The 12472-nt window shown below is 40.2% G+C and overlaps 1 protein-coding gene across 13 annotated transcripts in view; it reads left to right on the top strand.

Annotated features, from left to right (window-relative positions):
- LIMCH1 (LIM and calponin homology domains 1) overlaps nt 1-12472 on the top strand; it is a 275637-nt gene that overhangs the window by 75243 nt on the left and 187922 nt on the right. For all 13 annotated transcript variants that reach the window (XM_067531174.1, XM_067531168.1, XM_067531170.1 and 10 more), the window contains exon 2: nt 6311-6381. In XM_067531174.1, coding sequence (XP_067387275.1) covers nt 6311-6381 — 71 coding nt within the window. The remainder of the gene's footprint in view (nt 1-6310; nt 6382-12472) is intronic.

Genomic DNA, 12472 nt, shown 5'->3' with positions numbered 1-12472 from the left:
TGATTTGTCTCCTTTCTTTTTTTCTGCCCGTAAGCTGTTTTGACACCAGAGGCTTGTTAGCTCAATGCAGTATATCACATCAAGCATCAGTAATGATTGTTTTCATCACATTTCCCAATGTGAACTGAAGCTTGTTGAAAACAGAATTGTGTAATGTGGCGTTATTTTAGTGGTTGGGTAACAGCAGTGCTTGATGGCATTAATTTAGCAATTTATAGAGCTGCAAAAGAACATTCAAAGCAATGAGTTAATCAGCAACAACATTGTATATCTGCAAAATAAGTATTTACACAGTAACACACACAAAAGAATCTGCCATATTGTGGTACAGAAAACTACTATGCTGTGGTTTAGTTGCCTCTTGTTGATTAAAAAATTAAGCTTTTTTTTTTTCTTTCAGTCTTCAGCCCCTTGGATTGTCTAGTGTTAATGAACTGACAAATCCAGCAGTGAAATAATTACCTTGAAATTGGATATAGGCCTTTACATAGTCATCTGGATTATATTTCCTTCTAACTCAAACAATTCCTCATGCAAGTAAAATGTGGTGACACATCATATTACACTTAGCTTCTGTTCTCTATTTTAGTTACAATACCACACAAAAAGGGGTGTCTTCCCATTTCTCTGAGTTTATAGATCTTATCAATGGTTTGGCAAATGATCCATCCACCACAAACAGCGTGCCATATACATGCTTGCTTTAAGAAACATAGCAAATAACTTAGATTAAAAAAATATACAAAGAAAATATTTGCTTTAATTACAAATTACATATTTAGAAGTGCAAATTATTTTTGGATTACAAAGCTCAGAACGGGGCTTAATTATTGATTGGTACTTCATTTAGAAATTGTAAGAAATTGCCAGAAATTCAACCCAGTTTAATCCCCTTTTTGCCATTTATTAAGGTATCTCCATACATATCCCTCTTTATTTTTGTGGCATAGGCAGGAAGCTTGGAATATATTGGAACTGTGTGTGGTTTGCATTGGATTAATATTGAGCATGGGTGTGGGAGCAGAAGCAATTGAAACCTGTTTTTAGCTGCTTTCCCCAGTGTTCTGTACTTCTGATTACTGATTTGCAGTTTTTCCTCTCTACATAGAAACCCATAAAATAGGAATGGTAAGTAGTTAGACCAGCAGTGTTGTTCTTACCCTTAGAATGGCAGAGCCTTGATATCTTATTTGACCCTTAGATGCAACTAAAACAGTTTTGTCTATAGCAAAGTTATTCATAGACAGAACATGGTGGAATTAATGTAATGTAACAATTATAGCTATCTGTTTTTTAATGGAGTCACTGTAGTTAGTGTAGTGGTTTTATGTTTGAAAATATGAATGGCTGAATATTAATGGACAATTTTTTGCCTTGCAATACCCTCTACTCCCAAATGTGGCAGATTAGAACCTATTTGTCTTAAATTTTTCTAAAGCATCCAACCTCACAGTATCGGAGTGCTGAGTGCCACTATCGCAACGCTCCACGGTGCTGACCTAAGGATTTATGGGGAGTAGTTAAGTGAGATTCTTTGGGACATATTCCAAACTCAACAGACTGACTTGACATAAAAAGGGGCTGGTGTGTTGGTGAGTGAGAGAGAGGTCTTTAGGATCCCCAGATACTTCATTAAGTAGTGGCTCTATGGGTGCTCCACTGCAGGTGCACATGTGCCTGCTGAGCCCTGGATCGGAGATTTGCAGTTAGCATTGTCCATTTGGCCTGCGCATATGCCCTGTGCTTCCTTGTGCTGTGTACCGAGGCTATATAGGATAGCCTGTTTTGGCCAGGACAGTCCCATGTTTAAGTCCTGTCCCAGACATCCCGACTTTTTTGGCAAAACGGGGCATTTGTTCCATTTGCTTTTGCCTTGTTTCAAATGACACCTCTCCTTCTGAGAGGCTATTCCTGTGAGTGACGGCCATTCTAAGTGTGTCTGTTGCTTGTGGGTGTCCCATGTCTTTCAGAAGAGCAGCTTCTGCCTGGCCGTCCATGTCCAGGGTAAGTCAAAACAGGGAGATTAAACTCTGCTAATGATGGAACGCTCCCGTTTGGAATTCTCTTAGATCAAGACACCTTCCCCAGCCTCCCAGTACATCTGGCTGCAGACATATCTAGTGCCACTTCTCCATCGGCACAGGCTTTCCCTAAGAAAGGGAAGGCTTCCAGAAAGAGAAATGCGGATTCTCACCTTAAGAGGCCAGCTCCTATAAAGTCCAGGTCCCCAGCGAGATCTACTGTTTCCAAGTCTCAACCTCTCGACTCAGTACTGTTGAGTTTATGGCCCTGCCAGTACCAGCGAAGGAGTCCTATGAGTACTGGTGCATAAAGGAGAGACATTGCTCCAACAGGGTCTTGCTACCTTCTGGCAGCAAAGAGAGCAAGCATAGACACTTAGGACTGGCACCATTGAGTTTAGCCCAGCTATCAGTACCCAGGCGTGCAGCATCCTTGGCACCAAGCAAGCACCTGCTCCAGACACCTTCACCATCCTCTTTGGGAGGCCCTCCATCGGTGGTGTTGCCGTCTTCAGTGACTGTGGTCCCAGCTACTGCGTCGGTACCGGTCCCCTGTTCAGTACCCAGGAGCTTAGTTATGCAAAGGATCTCTCCATAACAGATGAACCAGAGTCCCTGCTCCCCATGGTTACTGAGCATCTGTCGGTTCTGAGACACTGGTCTGTGGATTGTCATCCTCTGGTACTGCGGGACTCGCCACCATTTTATGTGGGTGCTCCTCCTTCGGATGAGATGGAAGAGGATGAAAGAGATTTTCAGTTGTCTGTTTTTGTTCAGGGTTCGTCAACATCTCCTTTCAGGAACCCCCAGAAAAAGACATAGGTTTAAGAGAAAACGGGCCCCCAACTGCCCTCCATGACTGCACAGACATCTTCAAAGCAACAGTTTTAATGGGTTGGTTGAGGGTTTGAATCCTCCTGCACCTCTGGATTTACAGCTGTACCCATTAGCCCATGACAACCCCTGTACAGAAAATAGTTTATAGGGACATATTTTGATTCATTGACTGCCAGATTCAGTCTTCCCTTAGACAGATTCATAACCTTATCTGGTCTGGTATGGGCAATTCAGTGGAGCCCTCAAACCATAATAAAGAACTGTCGTCTTCTGCTCCTGAACACATGGCAGCTTTCACCTTTGTTACCGATAATGCAAGACTATGTTTCTGCTGCTTTTAGAGTTGGCTCAGAACGACCTGTTCTCTAGTTAGACACACCTTGGACAGACGTGCCGGTTCCTCTACAAGTGAGGCACTCCTTAGATTGCTGAAAGGATCAACTCAACATCTGTGCAGTTGTTCCTTCTGTCGCTCAGCCCAATCAGTGACTTTAACAACAGATGTATCATTGTTGGAATGGGAGCCCAATGCAATACTTTCATGACTCAGAGCAGATGGGAAACTCAGGAAATCAGTTTCCATGGCAATCTGTTGGAGCTCAGAGCTCTCAGGAATGTTTGCCTTCATTTCCTACCCCTTATCATGAGCAAATCAGTGAGGGTCATGAAGGATGAGAATCCTCTTGCAATATGTAAGTACAACAGGTATTCCTGAATAGTAGAAAAAAATCAACCCAAGCTACTTACCTGCAATAATGGAAGAGATTCTTCCAATGATGTCATTGCTGCCTCCTCCCTGGTTTGGTGCCACTTTCAGTCACCCTGGATTAGCTGTTGAATCAAGAGAAATCTGGGTGATCGATTAGTTCGATTAAGATCCATTTGGCCACAATATGAGCCTTTCCTCTTCCAGTAGAATTCTCCATATTTGCTCATGTGATATCGTCTAGGTTAAGGCTTTGGGGAATCGCTAGCTGTAGTTTAGAAATCCATTTGAATGAATGGCAACCTGTTCTCTGTTGTGTTTATCTATGAAGACCAGCTTTTTTAGTAGCCATCATGTTGGCATGTAGGGTCAGGGAGATTGGAGTCTTGATGGCACATCCCCACTTGTATAGTATTCATTAAGGACAAGGTCTCTTTAGATCCACACACTGAATCCTTACCTAAAATTCTGTTGGAGTTCCACCTTAATCAGTTCATCCATCAGTGTTTTTTCCATAGCCACATAGTTCTCTACAGGAATCCTGTTTACATATCTAGGATGTTAGAAGGTCATTGATCTTCCACACAGATAGGACCAAACAATATATTAAGTAACTTAAGCTTGTCATTTCCTTTGTGGATAGTTCCACAATGTTCTCGATCTCTACTAAGAGACAGAGATGGATGTCTGGATGTGTTATCACTTGTTACAATGCTATGGGCACATTCCAGCAGATCACAGGCAACATCTATGACATTACTGAAGAATATCCCGGGACCTGAAATATGTAGGGCCCCTACATGGACTTCGATAGATAGGTTTTGAAAAGATTATGCCTGACCCATGCTGTCAGATCTGATGTGGCACTTGATCCTGTGGTATTATCTTCAGTTCTGGACTCTATTCCGGAACTTGCTCCTCCATCTGGGGATATTTCTCAGAAGTCACCTGAAGTGGAGCACCAGAAGGGAGGCTACTCAAAGAAGTGCAGTCATTGTGGTCCTTCGAGGAGTGTCCCGCTATGGGAGCTCCACAGCCTGTCCTCCTTTCCCTCTGTTTTGGGCTGTTCCCTAGGGGACATTAGGTAGAGAAGGAATTGAGTTTGGTTTGCCCTATATAGTCTTGGTATCGGGCATGAGGAAGTATAGGGCATGTGCGTGGGCTGAATGGACACTGCTAACTGAAAATCTCCGATCAAGGACTCGAGAGGCACATGCACACCTGAAGTGGAGCTCCCAAAGGGAGGTATCTCAAACAATCTCATTTTCTACACCAAGTGAGCAACCTCTTCTTCCTGTGGCAGAAGTGAAGCCCAGCTGCTTGCACCTTTCAGCCCTAGCAGCTGATTTTCCTTTTGCCTTTCCCTGTGAAGACAATGACCTTGAAAACGTTAGAAACATGGTTCTAATGGAACAGAGTCTCATTTGTATTTTTAGCTCCCCCCAAATCAGGGGGCCTGCAGCCAATTAATACTTCCTCTGCACCAACTGGAGTCTGTAGAACAGTTGTCACCTTTCCATGCCTTACTTATTTCTATTTCCTTTTTATACAGACATGGGCTGTTCATAAATCTTCTATCCTTTCCTCATCTGCTGTCTACTCTTGTACCATTTTCATTGTTTCAGCTGTGCATGTGAGTTGTACAAGCAAACCGTCACAATAAATAAATGTTGCACTGTTACTGATTTGAAACTATTCTAGGTTAGTAGTGACAGTGATTCCCATCTGATGGCTTTTTGATGGGTGATTTCTTAGTTGAAATGCGTTGTTTCAGTTGCAGTCTCTAATGAATGAACCACATGCCTCCGTATCTCTCTAACTCCATATTTGGTAATATTTGATATTGTTTGGTGTCTGTTTTTGCAGTCTGTTCTCAGAGGCCAAGGAGTGAAAGAACACTCTTCTCACCTGGTAGAGGTCTTCCCTCTAGAGTAGCATTGTTTCAAATGACTGGAGCATTATGAGAGAGCTTGTGCTGTTCCTACCCATGCCATACCTTGTCCTGTGGATATAAAAGATCAGTCTCAATCTAGCTTTCTTCAAAAATACTAAGGACCAGATACTTCCCATCCTCACTTCATGTGAAAGTCCCATTTGACTTCATGGCATGAAGTGTTCAATATGAGTAACAGCATTGCAATCGGTCTCTAAATAATGTGCGTTTTTTTCGCTAGCTTACTAACTTTGTGTTCTTAAACTTATTACAAACAAGGCACAGGTAATTAGGAGGTTGCCTCACATTTGTGTAACAAATCATATGGTAAGGTCTTGCAACCCCAACTTATGTGAATAGCTTTGATAATTTTAGTGCCCCTGTGAAATAGCTCATGTGAATAAGGGCGGCCGGATTAGGTCCATGAACAGCACCTAAAGTGAAGTATATTTGTTATGTAAAAAAGATACACATACTCAGCTTTGTGTAAATATACTAGTTTCGTTTAAAAATGCCTAGATTGACAACTATTCTGTGGGTTACAGTGACCCTTACATTAAACCATTCTCTAATGTTAAACCATAGTTATATTTCTAAAGGATCAGCAGAGAAGCCTTTGTGTTGCGTGTTAAATAGTTCAATGAAAAAGAGGGTCCTTTTAGATGCAGGAAACATCTTGGATTTTACTGGCAGTACCCAAAGAGTTGTCATGTTACTTTTGCTCTAAAGACTTTAAATAACAAAGTATCCTTTCAACATGCACCTGTTAATGGACTCCTTTTTTCTCTTTTGCTTCCCCTTATTATTTTTCAGCAAGTAACAGGCAGAAGTTTTGGTGACAAAGATTTTCGGTCTGGATTAGAAAATGGTGTTCTGCTTTGTGAGTAAGTAACACTTGAATTTTGAGCTTCACGGGAAGTTTTGGCTAAAGATAGAACCTATTTAGTTTATCTGGTACAATGCAACTGTTGGTTTCCTTTTGTTATGACATTGGATACACTACATATTTCATCACCATATTGTTCCAGTGCCAACGCTTTTGTTACGGTGAGGATTGAAATGTGATTTTAAAAAAGCAAGTTTACAAAGGGCTTTTTTAAAAATCCACCCTCTGTATGTAAAGTAAAAGTGATGTTTACAATTTGGATTTCTTCTGTTTAAAGTGGGTAACTGCAGTTTGGCAAACAGTATGCCACACCTGGCCTGCTGACATCTCTATTGCAGTGAAATGTTTTGAATCAATTCCAGGTCATACTGTTGGCAAGACTTAACCATCTAAGACCTGCTTATTTGTTCTTACATTCTTTGAGGTCCAGGCTGTACACTGAAACTTTTTTTTAAAAAAAGATACACTTGAATATCATGATTCACAATTCTTTTATAATATAATCAGATCATAGATTTAAACAAAATTCACCAAACCCAACACACCCATGTTAACGCTCATACTTAGGTCGGGGGTGGGGGAGTGAGGGAGGATTTCCAAACAAATCTAAAGGACTTAAGTGCCCAGTTCACTGCCTTTCAGTGTGATTTGGGTGCTTAACTCCCACAGGCTCCTTTGAAAGTACTACCCCTTAGTGAGGAGCTTGAGAAAAGCTACTGTAGCTCTCATTTTTAGTGGCCAAATTCTGCCCCTACATATTGTGTTAGAGCTGATATTTAAATCAGTGGGCACTATAAAGCTGAATTTGGCCTTAAAAGATACAGAACTAAATGCAAACTGAAGATTACAAATTAGATATCTTGAACCATTAAACTTGAGCAATACATGTCTTGTATTTGTTACAATTCTTTAGTTTTGGAGATGAGAGGAATCTGATTTGGATTCTGCTTTTGATGTTGTATAGTTCAGTTAATACCATTTACTTAAGCAGTATGTGGCTTTGGAAAACTGAAACTATCGTATACAAACGTATATCTCATTAATGCAATTGAACTTTAACTGTGAAAATCTTTTATTTAAGAAGAAAGTCTGCAAAAGTAGATATGAGCTTATTTACCTGTCTTTCCCTCTCCCCAAGCCACAGTGTGGCACAGACAACTGTAATTATTGCTGATCCAGGTGCTATTCAATATGCAGGTAGAAGTCTGTAGTTGTTCTATCACAATGTATGTAATGGTTGGCCTTGGACAGTATCTTTCTTCTTAGTGCATTCAATTGGACATATTTTATATTGAATCTCATTAATGTGATTCTGGCTTGTTAAGGTTGAATTGTATTAGTAGAAGAGTAAAAGAATGTGTGTTTCGGGATTAGATCCTAATCTGATCTGCAAATAAATGAAGGTAGTCTGTTTTAAGTGATATAAGTCTTTCAAATGCAAATCTTAAGCAACAAATGTTATGCTTTATTGCCTCCATTGTAATATATGAGTATCTATCTCTTAGGAGGCTGTGGGTGCCAGTCATTATAATAGGGGATGAAGAGATAGGACTAGTTGATCCTTCTACCAACTTGCTGTATGATCTTGAAAAAATCACTTTTCTTCTCTCTGTCTGTTTACCAGTCTGTACAAGGCATGTAATACTTGCCACCTCATGGTGTGTTTTTATAGGAGGACCATCCAGGGTGCTCCTCAATCATAGTCGTAAAGTTTATAGTCAGAAGGGACCACCAGATTGCCTCATCTGACCTGCTGTATATCACAAGTCACCAACACCCACACACTAAACGCAACAACCAAAATTAGACCGAAGTATTACAGCCCACAGAAGACTGGACTGTAACATGCCGTAGGGAGAGAATAGGAGAGGCTGAGGTGCACCTACATCTGAGGCCCCTGCAACCACAGAGAAATGATTAAGTGAGAGAGACCCAGATAATCCTGGTAATTCGCCACACCCCACACTGTAAAGGAAGGCAAACACCTCCCTCACCCCACCTCCCAAAATATCTGCCAGTCTGACCTGACCTGTCCATTTATTTTTTGGTAAACCTGTGTTGCTTTACATCTCCTTTACTGTTTACATCCATTTATTTAATTGTTCTTCAAAATTTGTTTAAAAGCCTTGGCTAGTACTGAGGTCACACTGAGTCCATAATTGCCGTGATCATTTTTTCCCCCTTTCTTAAAAATACGTATGATAACTATTCTCTGGTCATATGGCACTACCCTCGAATAGATATTTTTATTAAAAGCCCATCCTACTTGGCTAGCCGGCTCATGTGCCAGTTCTTCCAGTATTCTGGGATGTAAATTATCAGATCCCTCTCAGTTTGCATACATTAAGATCTTTAAATTTTTCTTCCACTTCACTTGTAACTTCCATTTCTATATGCTTGCTTAAGTCAGCCATCCTGCCTTCATGTCCATGTTATCCTTATTGAAAACTGAAGCAAAGTATTCATTTTGTTTTTTGGGCCGGCATTATAGATTATTTTTAATCTCCTTCCCATTTGCACTGCATAGTGGCTTAATCTCATCCATCCTTATTCTCTTTTTATTCATATAACTAACAAACATCTTTATTTTAATTTCCTTGGCAAGGGCTAATTGGCTAAAAGTCAAGCTGATTCTCACTTTTATTCCTACATTTTCTAACCTCCATGGTGTAGCTTGATTTGCTGATAATCTCTTTTCTCATTCCCTATATGCTTTTTGCTTACTCCTAATAAACTTTTTGAGGTGGTTACTCATCCAGTTGGGTCATCCCTGCAATTGATCCATTCCAGTGGGAATCTAGCCTTGTCATTTGTACTGACATGGAGCACAATCAGAGGATTTCTCTCATCGGGATCCTTTTCAGCCTCATGTCCATATCTTGTATCTTTGCTACTAGCAGAGACCACATTCTTCTGTTCTGTGGATCTGGTCTGGTGACAGGCTTGTCAGTTCTTCTGAGTATGGAGACTCCAGTCACATAGACCTGTCTCTTCCTGGTGTTGGTATGAATCTCTCTTAAGTTCTCTCTCTCAGTCCCCTGTACATCATCCTCATTTTTCCATATGCTCCAGTTCCTGGCTATCTCCATCATCTCTTCCTCTTTTCTTCCTCATCACTCCATCTTCTGCCTGTTTCACCTTCTCATTCCCCAGTGCAGCAAACTGTTGTTCAATTTATTTCACCACCACTAGCTGATCTCTTCTTCAGTCTTGGTCACATTCTTCCATGGACCAACCTCCTCTTCTGGCCTTCCAAGTCCTTTTGTTTGGCAAGTATCCACAAATCTTGAGTTGTCTGTATCCCCTCCCATGTCCTCTCCTGCATTATAACTTTAAATACCTGACTTAATTCCATTGTTTCCAGCTGCATCTCTATTCCTTGGATCTTCTCTGCCTTGAACTCTATCAGAAGACATTTAATACATAGTTTCCATCAGATATCCTCTCAAGTATGATGCATCCTGCAGCTTCCACATCCGACCATCATCTTTGTCTCCTCTCCTCCTTGGTTGCTTCTAGTGCTGCCTCAATAGCCATAATTTTCTTCTCTTCATAGGCCCTATTCCTAGAAAAAAAGAAGGGGAGGGGAATCCCCTCCACTCTTTCTCCTCATAAACTCCCTCCTACAGTCACCCACAAACTCTGCTGTTAACTGCTCCAGTGTTCACTAGTGACTGGCGTTTAAACCCAGCCACACTAGGTCTGTGTTGCTCCCTCATTAAGGGATATCAGCAAACACTGAAATCAAGCCCCACACTTGGAACAAAACACTCAAAACAAACAAACAAAAAACAAAATTGCACTTTCAGAACACAAAATTGCCTCCTCTCAACCCAAACTTGTACAGAAATTCTGCTGTTAGCTGCTTGTTTTTCACTCGTCATCTAAGGGATTATGGCAGAGTAACATGCTGGGACCTTTCTCTTCAAATGTTACAGATGCTATTGCTTTCCTAGCGCTCCCAGCTTCTGGCAGCTGTGGACCTGGGCATGAAACCCTGCTAATGATGCCTATGAAGTAGTAATCGGAGTTACTAAACTGGCCTTGTTTGAGTTTGGTGTTGCAATAAAAGGAAGGTGTGGTGAGTGATGATACTCTTGATAGATAAGAGTATAGCTATGACTATGATGGTGAAATGCTCAGGGAGATTAGAGAGGCTACAAAGGCAGAAAAAGCAGTAATAATGTGGATTTCAACTATCCTCATATTTGACTGATTACGTGTCACCTCAGGAAGGGGTGCAGAGATAAAATTTCTAGATACCATAAATGATTGCTTTTTGGAGCATCATGTCCTGGAACCAATAAGGAGAGAGGCAATTCCTGATTTTACTCCTAAGTGGAGCATGGGATCTTGTTCAAGAGGTGAATATAGCTGAACCACTTGGTAATAATGACATAAGGTAATTACATTTAACATCCTTGAAGGGGGAAACATGCCAAAGAAACAAACACAGCAGCATTTTACTCCAAAAAGGGGAGCTACACAAAAATGATTAAGCTAGTTAAACAGAAATTAAAATGAACAGTCACAAGGGTGTAGTGCCTGCAAGCTGCATGAAGACTATTTTAAAATGCCATAATAGAGGTCCAAATTAAATGTATACCCAAAATAAAAATAAAAATAAAAGAAAGCAGCCCCTCCCAAAAATGCCGCCATGGCTAAACAGTAGAGTAAAAGACACAATTGGGGGGAGAAAGGGCATCCTTTTAAAATTGGAAGTCATATCCTACTGAGGAAAATAAAAAGGGGCATAAACACTAACAAGTCAAATATAAAACTATAATTAGGCAGAAAAAAAATTTGAAGAGCAATTAACTAAAGAGGAAAAAAACTAACAAGCAAAAAAAAATTTAAGTACACCAGAAGCAGGAAGCCTGCCAAAGAATCAGTGGAGCAACTGGTGAAGGTGCTAAAGGAGCACTCAAGGAAGATAAGACCATTGTGGAGAAGCTAAATTAATTATTTGCATCAGTCTTCTAGGCAGAGTATGTGAGGGAGATTCCCACATCTAAGCCTTTTTTTTTTTTTTTTTTTTTTTTTTAAGTGATCAATTTGAAGAACTGCCTCAGATTGAGGTGTCAGTAGTGGACATTTAGGAACAAATTAATAAATTAAACAGTAATAAATTACCAGGACCAAATGGTATTCACCCAAGAGTTCTGAAGAAACTCTAATATTAAATTACAAAATTACTAATTGTGTTATGTAACTTATTGCTTAAATCAGTGTGTATCAGATGACTGGAGGATAGCTAACATAATGGCTATTTTTAAGAGAGACTCCAGAGGTGATCTAAGCAACTACAGCCCGGTAAGCCTAACTTTAGTACCAGGCAAATTGGTTATAACTATAGTAAAGAACAAAATGATCAGATAAGTAGATAAATGCAATATAATGGGGAAGAGTCAACATGGTTTTTGTAAATGGAAATCAATATATTAGAATTCTTTGAGGGAGTCAACAAACACACAGACAAGGGTGATCCAGTGCATATAGTGTACTTGCACTTTCAGAAAGTCTTTGACATGGTCCCTCACCAAAGGTTCTTACGTAATCTAAGCAGTCCTGGGATAAGAGGGAAGGTCCTCTCATAGATCAGTAACTGGTTAAAAGGTAGGAAACAAAGCATAGGAATAAATGGTCAATTTTCACAATATTGCAGGATAAAGAGCAGGGTCCACCAAGGATCTGTACTGGGACCTGTGCAGTTCAACATATTCATAAATTATTGGGAAAAAATGGGTAAACAGTGAGGTTGCAAAATTTGCAGATACAAAATTACTCATGATAGTTAAATTTAAAGTTGACTGCAAAGAGTTACAAAGGGTTCTCACTAACCTGGGTGATTGGGCAACGAAAAAGCAAATGAAATTCAATGTTGATAAGTGCAAAATAATGCATATTAGGGAAAAATGGTCCCAATTATACATACAAAATGATGGGTTCAAAATTATCTATTACCACTCAAGAAAGAGATCTTGGAATCCTTGTGGATAGTTCTCTGAAGATATATGTCGATGTTCAGTGACAGTCAAAAAAAGTTATCAATATTAGGAATCATTAGGAAAGAGAGAGGGAGTAAGACA

Source organism: Emydura macquarii, unplaced genomic scaffold, assembly GCF_026122565.2.
Source record: "Emydura macquarii macquarii isolate MOO-44397 ecotype Brisbane River unplaced genomic scaffold, CSIRO-AGI_Emac_v2 contig_3128, whole genome shotgun sequence".
In the NCBI taxonomy this organism is placed as follows: domain Eukaryota; kingdom Metazoa; phylum Chordata; order Testudines; family Chelidae; genus Emydura; species Emydura macquarii.
This window is presented reverse-complemented; position numbering and strand designations above follow the sequence as displayed.